The sequence below is a fragment of the Panthera pardus genome, unplaced genomic scaffold (genome assembly GCF_024362965.1).
Source record: "Panthera pardus isolate Hobbes unplaced genomic scaffold, ASM2436296v1 HiC_scaffold_10, whole genome shotgun sequence".
In the NCBI taxonomy this organism is placed as follows: domain Eukaryota; kingdom Metazoa; phylum Chordata; class Mammalia; order Carnivora; family Felidae; genus Panthera; species Panthera pardus.
The window spans coordinates 80932549-80957507 of NW_026526655.1; the positions used below are offsets into that span (position 1 = coordinate 80932549).

The following is a 24959-nucleotide window of genomic DNA, read 5'->3' on the forward strand; positions in this document are numbered from 1 at the left end:
TATGATCTAGCCCCTGTCTATGCCAAACTCATTCTCTTGATTACTTGTAGATCTCCCCAAAAGCGTGCAGTGTTTTTGATTCCATAACTCTCTTCACACTGCTCCCTTTGCCTGAAATGTCCTCACCCCTCCACATCTTTTCTTGGTATTCAGGAAAACACCCATTCATGTTTCAGAATACAGTTCAAGCATCACCTCTGCTATGAAGTTACTCCTGACAGCCTCCTGCCATACTGTTGATCACTGACTCCTTTATCTCCCATCTGTAACTGACAGATGATTTCTATCATAGTAAAGATGAATAGCATATGGCTCCTGGTTTCAAAAAGCTTACAATCATTCAACCAGAAATCCTCTTATATAACCTGTACAAGTAAGCCAAAAAGAAATTATGAGGCACGAAAAATTGAGTTGTACGTAACTTCAACACTCAGCTCAGTGGTCCCTTCTTAGAAGCCTTTCTGTGAGTCCCAAGCTCTGAGCTGTGTGTGTGCATATGTATAGTTATATGTTAGCTATATATAAACTCATTTACTCTTTACAGTGTATGGGGCAGGGGCACTGTTATTATTCCCGTTTTACAGGTGAGGAAATTAAAGCAAAAAGAGACTAAGTAACTCATCTAACATTACTTACCCAGAAATACTGGCATGAAAAAAGTATGGACTTCAATTAATTAAAAAAAAACACACACAATTGACAAATGAAAATTACATAATGTTTTTAAATAAGTCGTTTGATATATATTTATTGAGCCTATTAAGGCCTGGTACACAAATAGAAAAACCTAGGTGCCCTATGCTCGAAAACAGGGATTCGTGCAAAATTAACAAGTGTGATATAAAGAACCATAAATTGTAGCTCTTGGGGGGCAGTAAAAACGCCTTAGGGTGGAGGAATCTACCAAATAGATCAATGAGTTGAGGAACCGAACGAAATGAAATGAGCCACTTAACCGAGACCAGAAGCCCTCCTCCTTCCACGTCACCCAGCCTCACCTTTCCTCCTCTTACATCGCTTTTGCCCACTATCCAATGGAAGGTAGGCTCTACATACTTACTGTGCGCGTGCGCATCATCAATGCGACGATCCTTCGCATCGATGTTTTCGGAAGCAACTTCTTCAGCCTGGTCACTACCGGCGTCGACGCTACCTCTGCTGCCGCCGCCGCCATTTTGACGGCGGAAAGAGCGAGGGTCTGGGACAGCTGGAGGCGGCGGCGGTAACTGGTACGGATGGTTTCCGCCCGCGTTAGCCCCTCCAAGTTCGCCGGTCTTGGGGCCACAGCACTCGGTATTGCTTTTATTCCCATAGGGTCCCCGTGTCTCTCCCCAGTCTTGTCACTCTGTCTTTAGGCTGTTTTTCGCTTCCTCACTGTCAGCGGCGCTTGAACCCTCGTTTGGAGCTGTTATCAACCCCCGCCACTCCCCCCGGACCTGTGTTAATATACCTGCCTCGACGCTGGGGACTCAGGCTGGGTCACCGACTCCTCGTTCCCCGCCCTCATCCGGTCCGAGTTGCTTTTGGGGGTGGGGGGCACGGCCTCCTCTGGGCAGGGATCTGTGCCCTTTAGGGGGAGGGGAAGACCAATTCTGGCATTCTTGGGTTACGGAGAGAGCTTGGGCTTTAGCTTTAGCTTTAATGGTGGTGGAGAGAAGCATAGAATAGTCAGCGTTACCCGAGCTTTGTGTTGTTAGAGCTTAATTTGTCACTGGCCTCTTTTGTCCTTTCTCAGGAGTAACTTTACGAAAGGAAAGGTATTTTGCGCCCTCTCTCCCCGCTGGAAATGGCCACTGTGAGTAAATTAGTCTCTTAAGCGGTATAATGGTTTGGGAACTTTTAGGAAATGGAGGGTTTGGTTTAATTATGGCATTGGTGGCGTAATGTTTCTTGTGAAAAGTGTCAAGGGAAGGAAGGGGTGTGAAATTCTGTTCGTATGCTTTGAAGGTAGTTTGAAAAAAACTTTCTCTTCAATACACATGTACTTGTTTCTGCAGATTCATTTTTGGAAATAAATTCAGTGCCAGCATCCTTCCAATATTTTTTAGAGACATTATTTCAGGAAATATTCAGAATCTATTTTTAAGCTTTTTATTATTTTTATTTTATTTTTTATTTTTTTGGTTCGCTAACGTGAAAGTTTTCTAGCAGTTTCAGTATAGGAAGTAACCTTCCAAATCCTGCAAAATGAGAGCAAGAGGTATAATTCACATAGACCAGAAATATTTATTGATTGTAACTCTCCAATAATTAGACATATCCTCCCATAAGGGGTTGATATAGGGGGACACTAGACATAGATGAAATAGCTGCATTAAAAAGTATAAAGTAATTGGGGTGCCTGGGTGCTTCAGTTGGTTAAGCGTCCGACCCTTGGTTTTAGCTCAGGTCATGATCTTGGGGTTCCAAAGCCACGCATCGATCTCTGCACGGAGCATAAAGCCTGCTTGGGATTCTCTCTTTCTCCCTCTGCCCCTCTCACGCTTGCTCTCTCTCAAAAGACATAAATAAACTTAAAAACAATTGTAATTATTTTTTAAAAATTACACAGTGCAGGTTCAAAGCTTTGTGGAGAAGAGAAACTAGGGGTTTGGGATTACTTAAAGAAGCATTTAATCTGAGTTTTGAAAGAAGAGTGAAACTTAGATAATCAGAGATTTGAATGGAAGAACAGGAGGTGTGTTCAAAGACACCCTCCCTTTCAGAAATCAAGAAGTCATTTCTGCCTTGTGGAATGTAAGATACGTGAAAGAGATTAGTGGGAAATAAGGTTGGGTTGTGGAGTTGGAATCAAATAATAGAGAGTCTTGAGTGTCGCAGTATTTAGATTTGATTCTTTAAATTGTGGTCATTTTAGCAGAGCTGTGTTAGGAAGATTAATATGGCAGTAATTAGCCAGGATAATGCAATTGAACATGATATATTAAGAGTCTAATGATGTGACAGTAGGGACAAGTCATAAAAGTAGACCACTAGTCTTGACCCCATTTTAAGGTGAATTTTTACCTAGCCGAGGGAAGGTTGTAAAAGAAGCATGTGATACTCTCAAAGGAGAAACCTTAATTAGAATAGAATATTAAGGTTTAACCTGCATTTGTGTGTGCATGCATGCTGAATGGCTGTCAGTAATGAAACATGCAAGTCTGTCTTCAACAACTTAGTTAGCATATATAGCAAGAGTTGTCCATGCTTCAGAAGCTGGACAGGTAAATCAGGATGCCTTGATAGGAATTTTGACAAATTGCAGTGTTCACTACTGATGATGGGAGGAGCCTTCCTTAGCTACGGTGATTTGTTGCTAACCAGTGCCATTTGAAAATAGGAATCCAGGGCTGCCAGCTCTTCCATGTTTCCAAGAACAGTGCTAAATATGGGCTTTTTGTGGAAATCTACAATTTCTCAATGTTGATATTCAATTCAAGTTTCTTCTAACTGTGGATCACACAAAAATGTCTGTAGACAGATACGGATGAATTTCCTAGATGACCAGTTTTTGGTCTTTGGTATAGACCATATTTTCTGCTCACATGACCAAAAGCAGGATTTAGTCCTAAAATAGTATCTAAAAGACTGTTTCTCTTTTTATACTAATAAAGATTTTAGAATTAAACCTTAATAGCCTGTCATCTTCCCAAGTTTAGAATCCTAGGTTTGAAGTAATCATATAAAATACATAGTTGTCCTCATACTAAAATAAACTATTCTAATTTTTGAGTTATTTATTGGCTCACTTTTAGTTCTTATATTTACCAGTTGACCCAATGGCATAAAATCTGCCAAGTAAAGAATTAGAGGATCAAACAAGTTAGAAGATGAAATTTGAAACACGTTAGCACTGTCATCAGCTATTCTTTCCGTGGATAAATTAAGATACTGAATGGCTTATTTTGCCATTAAAATGAAACTTGGTTAAATAAATAAAGTGAAACTTGGTGAGTAGATTTTCTTAGATTGGGAACAAAACTCACATTTTACTGTAACTTTTGTTAAAAGCTTTACCATCAAGGAAAAATACCGAAGTAGAATTAGTGGCCTTGGTACTCAGAGGCTTAAATAATCCTTAATAGTATTAGGCAGTTGCTAAAATAATTTGGATACATCTTTCTTTTTCCTTTTTTTTACTTGTGAAGCAATGTATTATTACACATAATATTTTAGTAATCTTAAATAATATTAAATTTAATATTTAATACTTTAATGTTAATGGTATATGGAACTGGTGTGGAAATAAGTAAAACAGTGCATGTAAGCACTTAGCACACAGAACCTAGCCAACAGTAACATCCATTGATTATTTACTATTTCATATTGCCCCCTTCAGATAATATTTTATTGAGTCTTTTACTTTGAGGCCTTGCCTAAAATATTTTTGGAATTCAAAATTTGTATTGCCTTTAGATCCTGAGCCATATTCTGTTAAATGTAAATGTCTTCAATTGTAAAGGTAAATTTCAATTACAGAAACACCCAAAAGTCTGAGTTTGTCTGGTAGGTTAAAATCTAATAACTATCACATTTGTTTCTTTGGGCAGGTTGGGTGCTAACCCAAGGGAGCGTGCTTAAATTTTCAGGTGGGCAGAATACTCTTCAGACAGGCCTTGTACTTGGGAGACACATAAAGGAGGTTCTCTTTATCCAGATCTTGAAATTTGCTAGACCTAGAAGGAGAGGCAAAAGGGAAGAAATCTTATGGCAGTATAAAAGAAGGCAGAAAAATATGGGAAATGTTAGGTAGATATTTTTATGTGACTAAAGAATAGAAAAGGGAAAGGACGGTAAAGCTAGTAAGAAATTATGCCAGAGAGGTAGAAAGACCACTTAGGATATTCTCTTGTATTTATGATGAAAAAAAGGTCAGAATACCTGGGTTGAATTTCACAATACTATATGAAAGGGATAATATTCTAAAGTATCAAATAGCTACACTATTTCAATATCCTGGTGACTAGTTTACATGCCACCTCTCTAATCCCACTCCAGGCCCTACTGCCCTGAGTGGTATGTTCCTAAAAACATTCCTTGTTTTTATCAGTTTACACTATTCTTCCCTGCCTCCAGATTAAAATTCTGGTTTGTTGTCTTGATGTAATAAGTCCTTTACTGTGTAAAATACATAGTGTTTTATAATTGCCCACAACTTAACTTTCAAGCCTGTTTTTTACTGTATTCCCTTATCTATGTATCCTCATTGAACTTTTCACTGTTTTGAAAATACCTTTTATGACTATACATCTGTTCCTAAAGTCACTCATTGAAATGCCCCTTTCCTTCTCAACTTATTGCTGTTTCTTCAAAACCTAGTGTATCCTCTGAAATTTTTTTCCTACTCCCTTTCAAGGATCTCTTAATTGTTCAAATCTTTTAATAGCATTTCACAGATAATGTGGTATTTGTTCTTAAATATTGCCTACTAAACAAGGAGTTGGCATTTTAGTTTGTTAATGCAAAGGGACAGATAAGTAAGTATTTTAGGCTTTCTGCAGTCCCTGTGCAACTGTTTAACTGCCATTAACAACAGTTAAATGTGCAACATTTAACTGCCATGGCAGTTAAAATAGCAATAGACAATACATGAGGAAAATGGAAGTGGCTGTGATAGAATAAAACTTTATTTGCCAAAACAGCAAGCTATATTCAGCTATAGTTTGCCAACCCCTGCATTAAATTACTCTGACCCAAGTATTTTGCTAGAAGTTTATGCGTGAAAGATGTTTACACGTTCACCCATTGTAACTGACCTCAGAGTCCAGGAACAAAGGAGCAAAAAATGTACCACAAAGCTACGTACTAAAGGTTTTGAAAGTCCTTAAGAATGGAAAAATCTTATTTGTACTACGTTTTTAGTATTGTTCCTAAATAGGGCAACTTTTAGAAGTTCCTATTCTCTCTAAAGTGGCACTCTTGATTCTGGCCTTTATTGGAAAGGCCACATATTTTTACACAAAGTAACTTACTGTTTGTTTTTTAACAGACTTGTTTTTTAAAATTATATACATAATGCTTGTCAAATGGTAGTTGCTCAATAATAGAATAAAATTTGGTTTTAAAAGATACATTGCAGTGTGAGGATTTGCCAGAGATTGTCTAGAAGTATAAAATGTGTGTTCAGAACAAATAGTTTTCATTTTTGTGTTATTCTTAGGTGCTGTGTAGTAGAGCCAGACTAGTTTCCTATCTCCCAGGATTTTGCTCTTTAGTTAAAAGGGTGGTCAATCCCAAAGCCTTTTCAACTGCAGGATCTTCAGGTTCTGATGAGTCTCATGTGGCCACTACACCTCCAGATATATGTAAGTAAAACTTATTATTGATTTACATATAATTATTGCAGAACGTTTTGAGTTGTGCTTTCTGTAATGTTTCTTGAGGTTTTACAAATCTTACAAGGTTAAGTTTATGCCATTAAAATCAGCTCTGTATACATATTTATATTGGAGAACTACAATGAAAAAAAGAATACATTTGGTTTTTAAAACTTATTTTCTTGAACTGTAGTTTCTATTGTAAACACACTTAGTCCTGACTGAAACAAATCTTTTGATCCCATAAACTACTATCAATTATTTGCTGAATTTCTTAAATTTAGCTGGTACTTTGTGTATATATACACATGCATATATTATTGAAATATGATTTGCATACTTGCATTAGATTCAGAAGTACAATATAATGATTCAGCAGTCCTATATGACACCGTCTTCAGATAAATGTACTCCTAATCCCCCTTACCTATTTCACCTATGGCCCTGCCCTCCTCCCCTCTGGCAAACACCAGTTTATTCTTTTTATTTGAGACCGTTTTGTTTCTTTTATATTTTAGTCATCTCACAAAAATTTGTTCTTCAAACTAGTTCTCTTTAATGTAGAAAAGAGGAAGGATTTTTTTTTTTTTGGAATATAATTAACAGAGTGTATGTTAGTTTTAAGTATACAGTAAAATGATCAGTTTTGTACATTTCTCAGTGCGCATCAAGATAAGTATACTCTTGATCTCCTCTATTTCACCCCTCCCCCACACATGCTTTCCTTCTGGAAACCACCAGTTTGTTCTCTGTATTAGAGACTATTTTTGTTTGTCCCCTTTTTTCTTAATTCTGCATGAGTATAATCATATAGCATTTGTCTTTTTCTAACTGAATTTTTTCTCTTAACATTATACCTTCTACATCCATCCATGTCGCTACAGATGGCAAGCTTTCATTATTTTTTATGGCTAAGTAATACTCCATTTTGTATGTATATCATATCTTTATACGTTCATCTGTTGGTGGGTATTTGGATTATTTCCATATCTTGGCTATTATAAGTAATGCTGCATTAAATATAGGGTCCATATGTCTTTTTCTTTTGTGTTTTCATTATCTTTGGGTAAATACACAGTATTGCAGTTACTGGATCATTTGATAACTCGTTTTTTAAATTTTTAAAGAGTTTCCATTCTGTTTTGCACAATGGCTGCATTATAAGAATGCAGTTTCCTACCAACAGTGCGTGAGAGTTCCTTTTTCTCCACATCCTTGTCAGCCCAGGTTATTTCTTGCATTATTAATATTAGCTATTCTGAGACAGGGATAAGGCGATATCACATTGTGGTTTGGGTTTGCCTTTCCCTGATGATTATTGATGTTGAGCATTTTTTCATGTGTCTGCCATCTATGTGTCTTAGACAAATGTCTCTTCAGGACCTCTGCCCCTGTTTTAATAGGGTCTTGTGTGTGTGTGTGTGTGTGTGTGTGTGTGTGTGTGTGTGTGTGTTAAGTTTTTTATATATATATTTTGGATACTGACCCCTTATCAGGTATATCATTTGAAAATATCTTTTCCCATTCAGTAAGTTACTTTTTTTTTTTCCCCCGTGCTATTAATGGTTTCACTATGGTTTTCTATCTAAAAAAAAGTTTCTATAGCCAAAAATAAGGAAATTATTGCCTATGTTATTGAAGTGTAATGACCTACAATATTGTATTAGTTTCAGATGTACAACAGTAATTCAACACTTCTGAACATTATACAATGCTTACCACAAATGGAGTTACCATCAATCACCATATGATATTATTACAGTATTACTGACTGTACCTATGCCTTACTTTTTCATCCTTCTGACTTAATTTATTTTATAACTGAAAGTTTGTACCTCCTACTCTCTCATACCTAATTAGCCTATAGTACTACCCACTTTCTGGAAACCACCACTTTTCTGGATTTGAGTATGTTTCTGCATTTTGTTTCTTCATTTGTTTTTTTATGTTTCACATGCAAATCATGTGGTATTTGTCCTTGTTTGTCTGACTTATTTCACTGAGATGTGTATCTTCCAGGTCCATCCGTCTGTGCTACAAATGGCAAGATTTCATCCTTTTCTTTATGGATGATTTATTCTATCGTGTGTATACTCAATGCATACACATGTTCTTTATTCATTTATCTATCAGTATACACTTAAGTTGTTCGCTATCTTATCTATTATAAATAATGTTGTGTACATCAGGGTGCATATATCTTTTATTAATTTCAACATTCATTTGTTTTGAGGAAATACCCAAAGTGGAATTTCTAGATTGTCTTGTAATTCTATTTTTAATCTTTTTCAAGGAACCTCCACACTGTTTTCTACAGTGGCTGTGCACCAATTTGCCTCCTACTAGCAGAGGACAAGGGTTCTCTTTTCACATCCTCACCAACACTTATTTCTTTTTGTCTAGCCATTCTGACTGGCGTGAAAATGCTGTCGTATGAATTTATCAATATCGGAGTGAAGGAATGCTTGTTTTGTCATGATTTTCTGTAATGATTTTCAGTAATGATTTCTGTAATGATTTTCAGTTTTTCTCCAGCAAAGGCAAAATATCTTACAATGAGAACTTTCAAAAAGGGTCCTGATTTTCACAAAATCATACACACACACACACACACACACACACACACACAGGTGAAACTGTATGTTATTAAAACAACACCAAAATTCAAGTTTTACACCATCTTTATATTTTTCAAAATACTCATACTGAGAAATGAAGATGGAGATAGTAGATGCTGTATGCTTCAGGGAAAATTTCTGAGCAAGCTCAACCCATGCCTCCTCAACTCATGACACCACTCTGGAGTCCTCCTTTGTAATGAACATTGTACTCACAGCGGGGAGATTGTTAGGGTGAGGAAAAATGATCTGCACGTAGGGATGATTTGTGAATATGAATATACCTGACAGACAAGGTGGAGAAGCATTCCAAGGAAAGGGGAGCACATATGCCAAGGAGGAGCTTTGAGGTTATGAATAATTAAATTGGGAATGCTAGCATGCAGGGTGGCCTGAGGCTATGAGAAAATTAAACGGAAGAGGTAGGCACGAGGCAGATGATAGAGGGCCTTATGCACCAAGCTGGTGACTTTGGATGTCACCCTTTAGGATGGTGATGTCCACAGAGGTCCTATGGGGCTCTGGACATTCTGGACAAACTGCAGGGCTCTGAAGGTGTAGAAGAGGCTTCCAGTGCTCTCTCGCTGTTCAGCCAAGGCTTAAAATAAGAACTATATTTGATTTGTTTTCGCCTGTACATAAGTATGCGAATGAAAGTTGGCAAGGCTAAAATCATTAACAACTACCGGAGGTAAAAAAAAAAAATAAAAATTCCTACTGGAGGCAAAAGGAAACTACAGAAAGATTTTGAGTAGACAAAATCTGGTGCGTTTTAGAATAATCACTCTCAGTCCAGATTAGAGTATTTGTCTCCAACCCGAAGTGGCTGCATTCCAAGTACATTGTGTTGGATTGTTTGTTGTCAGTTGGCACCATCGCGTCTCACGTGTCCTAAGGCTGGGAAGTAGATTTCCCTTTAATGCCTTCCCAGTAGTTATGCATTAGCTATCTGATGAGAGGAACTTGCCGAGATTTAGCAGGCACAGGTGAAGCACAGCCCACTGTACCCAGAAGGCTGTGGGAGTCACAGGTGTGGTCCCACATAGCTGATGCTGGAGACCTCTGCAGAAGCTCCCATTTCACAGTGGTCCTTGTGGTCAGACCTGTTCCTTCTCAGATGCCTATAAACCCCAATTCTTCCACTTCAAGTTGAGGAAGTCACTGTTTCTCTGACCCTCTGACTAGCCCTGCTGACGGACCTTCACTTCCCAGCTTCTCCCTCCTTCAGGTAAACTGTAAGTCTTGAGTTATCCCCTTAGTCCCATAATATTGTGGCCTCCCTTATCCTGATGGAACTCAGACTGATACACGTGTGTATGAAGTAATCCACTGGATGGAGAAGATCACGTTAAAACTCCTGTTTATATTTATGTTTTAATCTCTCCATGTCATACATTTTATGACTGACGTAATGGTGAAAGAGGAAACATGCATGACTTCTAAAGAAGTCAGAGTGCATGTGTTGAGATGTGTGCCCAGTTTGTTCACTTACAGAGGTGTGAAGTTTTTAAAATTTGAGAATATTGGTAGAGAAAATGGCCTCAGTCGAGGGACAAAGCTGCAGGCCAAATGTTTAGTCGGAAAGCTATTATAGAAGTCATCCAGGAGAGAATTTATGAGGGTCTGAAGTGAGGATGTGGCCGGGGCAGTCCGGATTGAAGTTGTACTTAGGAGGTAAAATAAATAGGAAGCCGTAGCTGATAGAGTACCTTTGAGGAGGAAAGAGAAGGACACTTCAAAGATGACTCCTAGGTTTGTAGCTTAGGTGCTTCCATTCACAGAGCAAGAGCTACCAGTTGGTTTTGTTTGTCTTTCTTTCCTCTCATCCAGCTCAACAATTTAGAAAAACCATCATCCGCCAAACCCAATTTGGTTTTGAGTTCATTTCAGGAATGTGAGGGATGGTACAATATGTAGGAAAACTATCCCTCAACTCTACCGTATAAAAGTCGTAAGAGAAAACTTGATCGTGGTCGATGCAGCTACTGTCCAGCCAAATTTCGTGTTTTCCATTCCATTGTGTGAAGTCATTACCAGGAAGTGATACCCAGATGGGGCCATGTGACTGATTCTTGCCAAAGGAAGTGTGGGTGGTGCTGCTGTGTGCCAACTCTGGGCCAAAGTTTTCTAAGAAGCTGGAGTGCTCCTTTCACACCCTCTTCCCCTTCCATCAGCAGAATTTAGATAACAGCAAGGCCCTAGATGCTAATGCCGACACAGATGGAAGAAGTCTGGGCCCTTGAATTACCTTATGGAAGAGAGCCACCTGCCTTAGTGTTACGTGACTCAGAAATAAGCCTTCCATCATGTTAGACAACAAAATGTAGATCAGCTCATTTGGTAAAGAATGTTCAGTCTACTTTGAAAATTGCAAGGATACTATAGTAGGAGCCCCAAAGCATGCAATACCAGTAAATAATCACTGTTGATACAAAATTTTGGAAAACATTACCCGCAGGCTTTCTGAACGTGGGGTCCATGCATAGAATAAATTTGGATGGAAAACATTACATTTTTCTTTTCACTAACATTCAACTGAAATTTAGCATTTCTTTTCATTGTGAATATAGACAACACATCCTGTGTGATTAGCAGGTCCTGTGACTTGTCACCAACAGAAAACACAGATCTTTTCCTATCACATTAGAGATCTCCCTTGACTTACAGCGGCATTATGTCCAGATAAATCCATTGTAAATTGAGCATATCATAAATTGAAAATGCACTTAATACACTAACCTGCCCAACGTCATAGTTTAGCCTCACCTACCATAAACGTGCTCTGAACACTTACATTATCCTACAATTGGGCAAACTCACTTTAACACAAAGCCTGATGTATAATGAAGTGTTCAAATTTCAGTGGTGGTCTTTATTGAATGTGTATTGCTCTTACACCATAGTAATGTCGAAAAATCCCAAGTGGAGCCATCATGAGCTGAGGAGAGTCTGTGTAGTTGTTGATGATATCTCAATACCATGTATAGTTTCACTGAATCAGAATTACAAATCCTGTAACATTAAGCATTCATAAAATACATATATTCTGTCACAAATTTCAAAAATATTTTGATAAATATTTAAACATAATCCACTCTTTAATGTATGTACTGTGTGCATTTCAAAACATTATGAGGGTGACTTGGTGGTTCTGTCAGTTGAGCATCCACATTTGGCTCAGGTCATGATCTCATGGTTTGTTGGTTCAAGCCCCTAATGGGCTTTGTACTGTGCCGAGCTTGCTTCATATTCTCTCTCTCTCTCTCTGGCCCTGTTTGCTCCCTTGCTCTTTCTGTCTCTCTCTCTCTCTCTCTCTCTCTCTCTCAAAAATAAATAAATACTCAAAAGATTAAAAACATTATTCTGAAAAGAGGGCCATGGCATGAAAAAGAAAAAAACACCTTGAGATATATTTCCTCAGTGTAGCAATGAATATCTAACTTATGACAATAGGGTTACAGCTTCCGAACTTTAAATGTCTAGTTTGAATACTAGCTAAGATGTGATAAACACAGAATTATACCAGAGTGAAAAAATCTCATAGTAATTATAACCATCAAATGTTATTAAATAACATATAGAAGATACAGGAATACACCAAACTTTTTCATATTGTGTGTTTTGGATACGTACACCTAATGTCAGTAATCTTTTTGTGTTTGAGGGCAACCATAGACCTTTAGAACTATTAAGACTACTGTCGGTATGTTTCTCTCTAATTCATTCATCTTATCAATTTATAAATAGTAAAATTCTGGTATTTTTGTAAGGTATTTACAATATTCTTGACCTTCACTAAACCATCTAAGTAGTTGCCTGTGTTGGACAATATATATGATAAAGATTTTTCACTTTATTTATGAATCATGCTAGGGGTTGTAAGACCAAGAACTTTAATTTCATCTACATTTTATTAATGATTCTGAAAATAGTGCTCTTTTTCTAAAACCAGAGCTCAATGGCTTAAACCTTAGTTTCCAAAGGCAGCAGAACATAATCTGAATAACTTGTCATAGAATCATGTACCATCATGTCTTTCCATTTATGACCTGAAAATACCTAAAAATAATATTTTTTCGAATCACTTTAAACACTTCCCCAGGGGCACCTGGGTGGCTCAGTCCATTGAGCTTCTGACTTTGTTTCCATGATTTCACGGTTTGTGGGTTCCAGTCCTGCATTGGGCTCCACACTACCCGTGCAGAGCCTGCTTTGGATCCTCTGTCCCCCTCTCTGTCTGTACCTCCCCTATTCATTCTCTTTCTCTCAAAAATAAATACACATTTAAAAAGTAGTAAATAATCACTTTCCCATAATCAACACCCCTTCCTTCCAATAAAATACACAAAAGCTATTCCAAAGTGAGAAGCTTAACCAGTGATTTTCATAAGGTAATGCAGTATGAAATATGGGAACTTTAATATGAAAAAACCTAGGTTGGCGTTCCTAGTTCATTACTTAAAAACTTTGTGGCCTTAATGCCACGAAGTTCTAATTTCCTCATCATGAATTGAAGATAGGATCACTTACCCCATACTGTTTTTGTGAATATTAAATAAGGTACTTACATAAATTTGAACAGAAAATGTCTGTGCAACAAACTGTTATTCTATCCCTTACTGACTTTTAAAAATAAAGTCATCACAATAGCTGTAAACAAATAATGTGACCTTTACAATGACTTAGCGAAATCTCCACAAAGGGAACTATTTTGCATCAGGTATGACTTTTTAAGACATGGCTACACAAACACACAGCATCTGTCATTATAAATATGGATACTTACCATATCACTGTTTTTCTTACAGCATATGTATGCATCTTTCTAAATTTTTGAATTGGAGTTCTGTTGGATCCAGTGTTCATGTGTTGGGTTTTGAAGTACTGCCCACCTAACTATAGAAAACTACCAATTAACATTTTCTGATGAATGTCCCTGGGCATGTAATGGCTGAATTAGTCTAAAGCAATGATAACCACAATTACCTAAGTTAATGTGCTATCTGTGTATTAACTGCTAGTGGGAGTATTTCAATATTTATTTTGGATGTTACGAATCGTTTGTAATGGTATTTTTTCTTTCTTCAAAGCTGTGGCTAGATTAAGTACTAAAATGTTCTGCCAAACACATCGCCTGAAGTGGTTGTATTATATTTTTAGGGGAGTACATTTTGGGGATAATTTTTACTATTTATATGTCCACAAAATTGTACATCTTCACAGATCAGATGATAATAGCATCTGATATTTACTGACTTTTTCCATAGGAAATGGCAGCAAATGACTTATATATGTAATTTCCCCTAAACTTTACAGTTTTCATTAGACGGGTGCTACCAGAATCTGAAAGTAATGTATCCAAGTGGAGAAACTTGTGTTAGGCAGAACTCCAAACCCAGGTGTTGTCCAAAGCTCTCTCTCTTTTTTTTTTTTTTTTTTTTAAAGGTAGGATACTGCACATCTCTTTGATTTCCTAATGAGTGTCTAGATACCTGAACTCACCAAATCATGGCATGATGTAATGTTGAGATTTTCAGATTTTCAGAAGCCTCTCCCCCTTCCCTCCATCCTTCTTCTCCTCCCCCTGTGGCCCTCTCCCCCTACTCACACATTATCTCTCTCTAAAAAAATAATAAGAAGTAATTTAAAAAAAAAATTGAAAACAATTAGTTTGAGAAGTAGGCCGAGAGATGTGATAGCCCTAAATAATATATAACATCTTTTTCACTTTATTGCCACACCTCTAATTTGCTTGGAGGAATTTGTGTTAACTGTTGTAAACAAAACTTTCGTAACAAAATCCATAAAGTTTTCAATAGTCTCAATTTTATTTTATTTTTTCTATTCTATTGTATTTTATTTTACTTTATTTCATATTTATTTCAGAGAGAGTGTGCAAGCATCAGCAGGGGAGAGGGGTGCCAAGAGAGAGAATCCTAAGCAGGTTCCACACTCAGCAAGGAGCCCAGTGTGGGCTTAATCCTACCACTCTGAGATCATGACCTGAGCTGAAATTGAGTCAGATGCTCAACCCAGGCCCCCCTTGATAGTCTCAATTTTAGTATTTATTGTGCCTCTGTTGCAGATTCCTTGACCAGTGTTCATGTTTTTTTCCAATAAGCTAAAACAGTTTTTACCACCTGGAGACATTATTGTCTTAAATCAGTATAGAGCTTTGGGCTTATCTGCATAAAACTACACTGCATGGGGACCTGTGTTTGATTGTAAGGGAACTGTGGATAGAGAGCAATTAAAGTTACATGCTTATCCATTTGAGATTAATTGCCTCTTCCAAGTCACTAATTCATACCCCCAGTGTCCAGGAGAATTAATTTATTTCCCATGAGTGACCACTTGACTCTGCTAAGGTATTTTAACTCACCTGGGCCTAATATAGAACAAATTTTACACTGTATAACTTAGTTACTGCCAAAAACATAGTTTGTTTCCCTCTTTCCCACCTTGTTTACTGAATGCCAAGACAGTCTTCCTTTTGACCCTACCAATGATTTAACTCTGAATAGTTTCAATCTGGTCATGGACAGTTAAGATTGTGTGACATTAGACATGGGATTTGTACTATTTAAAATAATTATGTTATTTATTTTTACTCAAGCATAATTAACATACAGTGTTTTATTAGTTTCAGATGTACACTGTAATGATTGAACAATTCTCTGTATTTCTCAGTGCTCCTTAGGATAAGTGTACCCTTAAACCTTTTATCTTTTTTGCCTAAATTCTCACCAGCCTCCCCTCTGGCAACCACCAGTTTGTTCTCTGTATTTAAGAGTCTGGGTTTTTTTTGGTCATTTGTGTTGTTTCTTAAACTTTACACCTGAGTGAAATCGTACAGTATTTGTCTTTCTCTGAGTGGCTTGTTTCATTTACGATTATACCCTGTAGGTCAATCCATGTTGTTACAAATGGTAAGATCTCATTCTTTTTTAGGGCTGAGTAATATTCCATTGTATATATCCACCACACCTTTTATCCATTCATCTATGAGTGGACACTTGGGTTGCTTCCATATCTTGGCTATTATAAATAATGTTGCAATAAACATACCAGTGCATATATCTTTTCGAATTCATGTTTTCGGTGTTTTGAGGAGGAGGGGGTGAATACCCAGTAGTAGAATTACTGTCTCATATGGTAATTCTATTTTTATGTTTTGAGGAACATCTATAGTATTTTCTGCAGTGGCTGCATCAGTTTGCATTCCTACCAACAGTGCAGGAAGGTTTTCTCCACATCCTTGCTAAAATTTGTTATTTCTTGAGTTTCTGATTTTAGTTATTCTGAAGGTTTAAGGTGATATCTCACTGTGGCTTTCATTTGACTTTCCCTGATGATGAGTGATGTTGGGCATCTTTTCCTGTGTCTATTGCCCACCTGTATGTGCCTGGGTGTCTGTTCAGGTCCTCTGCCCATTTTTAATTGGATTATTTGGGATTTTTTGGTGCTGAGTTGTGTAAGTTCTTTACATGTTTTGGATATTAACCTGTTATCAGATATATCATTTGCAAATATTTTCTCCCATTTGCCTTTTTGCTTTGTCATATATTTTGCTTTGTCATATGTTGCCTTTTTGCTTTATCAGTGGTTCGTTGCTCCATGCAAAAGTTTACTAATTTGGTATAGTAACAATAGTCGAGTTTTGCTTTTGTTTCCCTTGTCTTAGGATCTATATCTAGAAAAATGTTTCTATAGCTAATGTCAAAGACCTTACTGCCTATGTTTTCTTCCAGTATTATGGTTTCAGGTCTCACATTTATGTCTTTAATCCATGTAGAGTTTGTTTCTGTGTATTAGTGTAAGAAAGTGGTTCCGTTTCATTCTTTTGCATGTAGCTGTCCAGTTTTCCAGCACCATTTGTTGAAGATACTGTCTTTTCCCCAGTGTATATTCTTGCCTGTTTTGTCATAGGTTAATTGACCATGTAAGTGTGGATTTAATTCTGGCCTCTGTATTCTGTTGCACTGATCTATGTGTCTGTTTTTGTGCCAATGCAATACTGCTTTCAATCCTACAGCTTTGTAGTATATCTTGAATACTGGGATTGTTATACCTCCAGCTTTGTACTTCTTTCTCAACATTGCTTTTTCTACATGGGTGGTTTTTTTTTTGGGGGGGGGGGGTTCCATACAAATTTTAGGATTATTTATTCTAGTTCTGTGAAAAATTCTATTTTGAAAAGGATTGCATTAAATATGTAGATTGCTTTGGGTAATGATGGAAATTTTAACAATATTGGCTCTGCCAATTCATGTGCATCATATATCTGTCATTTGTTTGTGACATCTTTAATTTATTTCATCAGTGTTTTATAGTTTCCTGAGTACCGGCCTTTCACCTCCCTTGTTAAGTTTATTCCTAGGTATTTTATTCTTTTTGGTGCAATTGTAAATGGAATTGTTTTCTTAATTTCTCTTTCCGTTATTTCATTATTAGTGTACAGAAATGCAAGAAATTTCTCTATATTAATTTTCTATCCTGTAACTTTATTGAATTCAGTTTTTCTAGTACTTTTTGGTAGTCTTCAGGGTTTTCGGTATATAGTATCATGTCAGCTACAGACAGTGGAAATCTTACATCTTCTTTACTATTTTGAATGCCTTTTATTTCTTTTTCTTGCCTGATTGCCCTGACTAGGACTTCTAGTACAATGTTGAATAAAACTGTTGAGTGAATATCCTTAACTTATTCTTGATCTTAGAGGGAAGACTCTGTTTTTCACCATTGAGTATGAAGCTGTGAATTTTTCAAATACAGCCTTCATTGTGTTGAGATATGTTCCCTCTGAACCTACTTTGTTGAGAGTTAATCTTGAAGGATGTTATATTCTTCAGTTGCTTTTTTTACGTCCGTTCAGATGATCATATGGTTTTTGTTCTTTTTTCTTTTTAATATTTTAAACAATTTAGAAGTTTATATCTCTTTCACATCCAAATCTGTCTAGAAATAATAGGTTGTGGGGTTCTTGGGTCATTCAACAAAGTTATCAGGGAGCCAAGCTCCTTCCAGCTCACTGCTCTACTAACAGGTGCAGCTCTGCTCCTCCTGGTCCAAAATGATTGTAAGTTGTACAGCCATCGTATGTGTATTCTAAGCAGCAGGTTGGAGGGAAATGTGCTCTCTCCCTTTAAAAGACACATTTTGAAATATCCATCTAATACTTTCCTTGCATCTCAGAACTTAATCATATGACTTTACCTAGGTGCAAGGGAGGCTGGGAAATGGGGTCATTGAGCTAGGCAGCCAATGTGTCCAACCAAAATTTAGAAACCCTGTTATTAAAAAAGAGGGAGAATGAATACTGGGAAGCATCTGGACATCTTTGCCTCTTCTCACTACACAGAGTTCCCAGAACCAGTGATGCTTCCTTTCTCCTTGGGCTTATCCCTTGTGTCAGATCCCTCATATCCCTATAGATAAACCCCATAGTCTTCTACCTCTTTGCCTGGTGTAGAAGATTCAATTTTCCAAAGAGGGCCATACCAATGTCTATCCCATCTCACATGTGTCCTTTCTCTTAATGTGTTGTATCACTTTGATTTGCAAATACTGAACCACCCTTGTGTACCTGAAATAAGGTGCATTTAATCATTGTGAATGATTTTTTTAATGCATAGTTGGATTTTGTTTAGTAATTTTTTGTTCAGGATCTTTGCATCTATGTTCATTTGAGATGTTGGAATGTACTTTTCTTTTTTTGTAGTGTCTTCATCTGGTTTTGGTATCAGGGTAATGCTGGCCTGATGAAATGAATTTGTAAGCTTCCTTCATCTTCTATATTTTGGAATATTTCTAGAACAATAGGTATTAACTCTTCTTTATATGTTTGTTAGAATTCACCTGTGAAGACATCTGATTCTAGATTTCTGTTTGTTAGGAATTTTTTGAATACTGTTTCAATGTCATTGCTAGTAATTGGTCTGTGTAAATTTTACATTCCTGATTCAGTTTTGGAAATTTATGTTTCTAGGAATTTTTTCATTCCTGTTATATTCTGCTTTCTGTTGATATATAAGTTTACATGATATTCCCAATTTGTGTTTCGTGTACCTGTGATGTCAGTTGTTATTTCTCCTCTTTTATATATGGTTTTATTTACTTGAGTTTTCTCTCCTTTGGTGAGTCCGACTAAAGGTTCATCAATTTTACTGATGTTTATCAAAGAACTAGATCATGGTTGCATTGACCTATTGTGGGTTTGGGGGGGTGGAGGTGGTCTCCATTTTACTTGTTTCTGCTCTAATCTGTTATTTCCTTTTTTCTGTTGGTTTTGCACTTTTTCTTTTCTGCCTCCTTTAGATACAAGATTAGGTTATTAGAGATTTTTCTTGCTTCTTGAGGTATGCCTGTGTTTCTGTAATCTTCCCTCTTAGAACGCCTTTCACCACATTCCAAAGATTCTGGACATTGCGTTTTCATGTTATTTGTCTTCACGTATTTTGTATTTCCTCTTTATTTCTTTTAGGCACATTCAATGTTTTCTTTTTCTTTCTCGTCTTCAGCTTAGTTGTTCTCCATTACTGTATCTTCCCAGTAACTGATCCATCCTTCTGTGTCCTGTACTCTGCTCTTGATTCCTGGTAGTTTTTTGTTTTTTGTTTGTTTGTTTGTTTTCCCCAAATACTGAGATACCTCCATTTCATTTAGGTCTTGGCTGTGGTTTTGTTCTCATTTCATTTGAGATGTGTAGTCCTCTGTCTCCTCATTTTAACTATCTGTGTGTGTTTCCTTGTATTCGGAAAGTCAGCTTTTTATCCTGATCTTGAAAGTAATAGCCTTATGAAGAAGAGGTACTGTGGTACCCTGTAACACAATTTCCCCTGTTCTCCAGAGCCAGGAACTTCAGGCCTGTCTCCACTGCAGATTGCTTGCTCCCTACTGTTGTGGCTGAACCTTGTTTGCCTTTTGTCCAGTAAGCTGCAGTGGCCCACTTTGCTTGTTGTGTGCATTTGGTCCCTGTGCTGTCAAGGGGCCAGTCTGGAGCCACCAAGGTATTTGTAGTTGGGCAGCATCAACAGTCAACCAGATGCCTGCCCTCAGTCCATCTGCTGGGGCTGCAGTTGCACTGATGATTATCGGGGCACTGTCTTTGCAATGCCAGCTATAAGGTTCAGCTGCTGGGACTGAGTGTGCCCTGGTGTGTGTGATTATCTTTCCTTCTTCCTAGGGCAGGAGTCTCTTTAGAGTGACACAGGTTCTTGCCATATCTGCTTGCAAGGTATTTCATGGCACGAGTTCCTTTGGCAGGATGGCTGCTAAGCGTGGCAGATTGGATAGGGTAGATCTGAAAGGGAGCACTGTAGCAGGGCACATGATGGTAGCAATACAGGTGGAAGAGTGCTCCTGCTAGTTCCTGCAAGTGGCCTGCTGTCTAGACTGAGGCGGGGGATTCTTGGAGAAGTCTCCTAAAGATCCCAGGCTCTTCTCAAATTGTTACTTTTATATTGTATTTCAACTGGGTTGTTATGCTTTTTTTAAGGTTGTTATGCTTCAATTTCATATCTCTTTCTGCCTCTCTTAGAGCTAAGTCTGCTGATTTTTAAAGTACCTAGAGTTAAGCCTGATTGAAATAAATGAATGAATAAATAAATAAATAACTCGCTCACTCGCTCCTCTGCTTCTGAAAGCCAAATGTTACGCAGACTCATCTTCCTAGTGTAGGTTCTCCCCCCACCCCAAGCCTGAGGTGCTCCTTCTCTGTGATTGTGGGGACCCTCTAATTTGTGGTTAGTCTCTCTGCGGGGGTTGGTTCCTGACTGCATCTTTGCCCCTGTTACTGTTTTTGTGATATGGCCCTCTCTGTATGATTAACGGTAGAAAGTCTATTCTGCCAGTCTTCAGGATGTTTTCAGAGTTAGTTGTTCTGATGTGGCTGTTAACCTTGTTGTGTCCATGGGGCAAAGTGAGCTCAGGATCCTCCTGTCGTGTCATCTTCCCAGAAGTCCTCAATATATGAATTCTTATTGAATCAATAACTTACCCACATCTACAAAGTCTGCTTCTTCTAATCCAGTTTGCACATCACTATCCTATTAAGTCTAAAACATTTTCATCATGTTACTTCCTTGATAAACCTTGGTTATTTCCCACTGCTTTTGCTAGCATTTCACAAACTGTCCTCAAGCTATGCATCATTGTTCAAGTTCTAAAAACAGTTTTGTGTTTTTTTTAGTTCTGTGAGTAGATTTAAGTAAGAATATATATCCTAATATATCCTAAAGGGATTCCACACAAAAATCTTTTTACTTGCAATACATTACTTACAGTGTCATGTAAGATGACCAGGGGAAGAAAACCTTCCCTGGTTTTCTTGCCCTGTTTTTCTTTTATAACTTCATCTCTTATTACTCCCCAGTTTATATATTCTCAAGGCTAACCATATAACGTATCATAAATGAAAAATGTGTCATTCAAAACGTATAGATTGCTGAATATATAAAGAATTTTTATAGAGATCAATTGGGAAAAGACAACCAATAAAAAACCAAATTTTTTTTTAAGTAGGCTCCATACCCAGCATGGAGCTTAAACTCACAACCCCAAGATCAAGAGTCGCATGCTCCATCTACTGAATCAACTAGGTGCCCCAGAAAATTCTTTTTAGAAATGCATATGAACAGGTATTCCAAGAAGAGAAAACCTAAATAACCAGCCAACACATAAAGATATACTCAAATCTACTATTAATATGGGATATTTCTTTTCTTTAAAGAAACTTAGATCTTCAGTCTTTAAAACTCATCTTCTTCAAAATACCTGAAATCTTTGTTAGAAGGTGGGGGAGAGACATTAAAGTATCCCCCAAGCTAAGGCACTTTGAGACCAGAAAACAAAGCACGCCAGTTCATGCAGTTTACAGAGTTTTATTCAGGGTAACTTACAGGTGGGATCAGACAGAGGGCAGTCCACAGCAGCTAAATAGTTATTCTCTGTAAAACCCATACCTTAGTGCATTGATTTTATAGAGCAAGGAGACAAGGACAAAGGTCATTATAGTGAGATCAAAGGGTTTACATGTACTTCAAAGGGCATGCATGCACCTAATTGACAGCTAACCTTCAATTAGATCTTGGGGCACCACCTGTACATCAGAAAGAGGAAAGAAATACTATGTTATCTCTAACAGATTTATGGGAGGCCAGAACAAGCCTTTCCCTGTCCCAGCCTTGTAGGCATTTCTACCATACGTATTTTAATCTCTGAAGAATCTGGAACATGTGGCCCTAAGAGAGGTGATTCAGCAAACATGAACAAAATGAAAGACCAAAATTAGAGTCCATATTGTCAGTACTCCTGCAATGTTTTACTTTGTGAACTGACTCCAGTCAGTCATTAATGGCTATCTAGATCTAGCCTTATTGGCTTAGTGTGATCTGCAGATCAGTAGCATCAGCATCATCTGAGAATGTGTTAGAAAGGAGGAATCCTGAGCTCCACGCCAAACATTACGAATCAGATTCTGCGTATTAACAAAGATCTCAGGTGATTCTTAAATACTTAAAACTTTGGGAAGTATTAGACTAATTTGGGTTGAGAATCATGAGACAGGGTCTGTTAGTCATGAAAGAAGTCCATGATTGATGGGTGATGTCTGTCATAGGTCTGCAAAAGGGATATGGTGGCACTTTAGATCTAGTGGTGGGGCAGCCATTCTATCATACCCATTTCTACTCATTTAGTTCTAGCAAAGTATTAAAAAATATTTTTATTGTCAACTAATTCTGCAGCAATTATCCCTTTAAACAAAACTGCTCTACTTTTTTGTTTTATTTTCTACTTTGTTCTTTTCTAGATCTTTTTAAATTTTTCACAAGGTAAGATATTTGTCAAGATTTAAAAAATGTGGTCTGTTCTTCTGTAAGAATTTAATCCATATTAACTCCTGTGGCTATAAACAGGACATTAGGTCACATTGGTTGATATGAGATGTTTTTTTCCCAGTCCATTAATATTTTGTGCCCTCAGGTAACTGCAGTTGAATGGCCCTCTCCAAAGGTAACCACTATTAAGTTCAGTATCTTTTAGATCTTTTTTCCTGTATTTAAAAACATAGGGACACCTGTGTGGCTCAGTCAGTTAAACTTCTGACTTCAGCTCAGGTCATGTTGTCACGGTTCATGAGCTCAAGCCCTGCGTCAGGCTCTGTGCTGACAGTTCAGAGCCTGGAACCTGCTTTGGATTCTGTGTCTCCCTCCCTCTCTGCCCCTCCCCCACTCGCACACTGTCTCTCTCAAAAATAAATAAGCATTAAAAATTAAAAAAAAAAAAAAAAGATTCTCTCTCTCCCTCTACCCTTCTCCTAGCTTATGTGCTCTCTTTAAAAAAGAAAAATAAACTTAAAAAATAAAAGCATAAATGTAAGAATGTAGAATAAATGTCACATAGACTATTTTTGACTTACCTTTTTCTTTTAATGTGTCCTAGACTTTGTTCAACATCAGTAAGCATTTATTGTATTTTTTTAATTCAAATATTAATATACAATGTTATATTAGTATCAGGTGTACAATATGATTTAAACCAAAAAATTTGGTTTTCTATACATTATTCCCTGTTCATCACATAAGTGTACTCTTAATCCCCTTCAACTATTTCACCCTTCCCTCCCAACCACCTTCCCTCTGGCAACCACCAGTTTTCTATATTTAAGATTCAGTCTCTTTTTTCCCTTATTTGTTGTTTTGTTTTTTAAATTCCACATAAGAGTGAAATCATACAATATTTGTCTTTGACTTATGTTGTTTATTATTATACCCACTGCATCCATCCATATGTTGCAGACGGCGAGATCTCATTCTTTTTTATTGTGAAGTAATATCCCATTGTGTATATATACACCACATCCTCTTATCCATTCATCTGTTGATGGACACTGAGTTGCTTCCATATCTTGGCTATTGTAACGAATCAGTAAGCATAGGGGTGTATGTATCTTTTCGAATTAGTGTTTTTGTTTTCTTTGGTTAAATACCCAGTACTGGAATTACTGAATCATATGGTAATTTTGTTTTTTATTTTTTGAGGAAATTCCATACTGTTTTCCACAGTGACTGCACCAGCTTGCATTACCACCAACAGTGCATCTTTCACAAGTGTACCTTTTTCTCCACATCCTCACCAAATTTATTATTTCTTCAGTTTTTATGTTAGCCATTCTGACAGGTGTAATGTGATAGCTCATTGTGGTTTTTGATTTGCATTTCCTTGATGATTAGTGATGTTCAGATCTTTTCATGTGTCTTTTGACCATTGTCTTTGGAGAAAATGTCTGTTCTCTCCGTGTTTTAATTTGATTTGGCAGGGCAGGGTGGGGGGAGGCAGGTGTTTGATGTTAAATTATGTAAGTTCTTTATATATGTTGTATATTATTATTCTCTTATCAGAAACATTATTTGCAAATGTCTTCTCCCATTCAGTATGCTGCCTTTTTGATTTGTAGTCCTTTTGTTGATAGTTTTCTTCACTGTGCAAAAAAGCTTTTTATTTTGATATAGTCCCAATAGTTTAATTTTGCTTTTGTTTCCCTTGACAAAGGATATCTAGAAAAATGTTTCTGTAGCTGATGTCAAAGCAATTACTGCCTGGTTTTTTGGTGGGTTTTTTTTTTTCCTGCCTGTTTTCTTCTAGGAGTTTTATGGTTTCAGCTCTCACATTGAGACCTTTAATCCATTTTGAGAGTATTTTTGTATATAAGAAAGTGGTCCAGTTTCATTTCTTTTGCATGCAGCTAACCAATTTTCCCAACACTATTTGTTGAAAACTATCTTTTTCCCATTACAAATTGTTGCCTCTGTTATAAATTAATTGACCATAAAAGTGTGAATTTATTTCTGGACTCTCTATTCTGTTGCATTGATCAATGTGACTGTTTTTATGCCAGTGCCATACTGCTTTGATTACTGACTTCGTGGTATATCTTAAAGTCTGGGATTGTGGTACCTTCAGTTTTGTTCTTTTTCACAATTGCTTTGGCTGTTAAAGGTTTTTTGTGGTCCCATACAAATTTTAGGATTATTTGTTCTTG

At 37.1% G+C, this 24959-nt stretch overlaps 1 protein-coding gene across 4 annotated transcripts in view; it reads left to right on the forward strand.

Annotated features, from left to right (window-relative positions):
- The first annotated feature begins 1136 nt into the window (after positions 1 to 1136).
- Positions 1137 to 24959, forward strand: part of MMADHC (metabolism of cobalamin associated D) — a 37061-nt gene continuing 13238 nt past the window's right edge. For 2 of the 4 annotated variants that reach the window (XM_019455844.2, XM_019455872.2), the window contains exons 1-3: positions 1230 to 1293; positions 1736 to 1795; positions 6143 to 6287. In XM_019455844.2, the coding sequence (XP_019311389.1) occupies positions 1787 to 1795; positions 6143 to 6287 (154 nt within the window). In that variant the 5' untranslated portion in view covers positions 1230 to 1293; positions 1736 to 1786. Of the gene's footprint in view, positions 1294 to 1314; positions 1511 to 1735; positions 1796 to 6142; positions 6288 to 24959 lie in introns of all 4 variants that reach the window. The other 2 variants (XM_019455853.2, XM_019455882.2) reach the window with 2 other exon arrangements.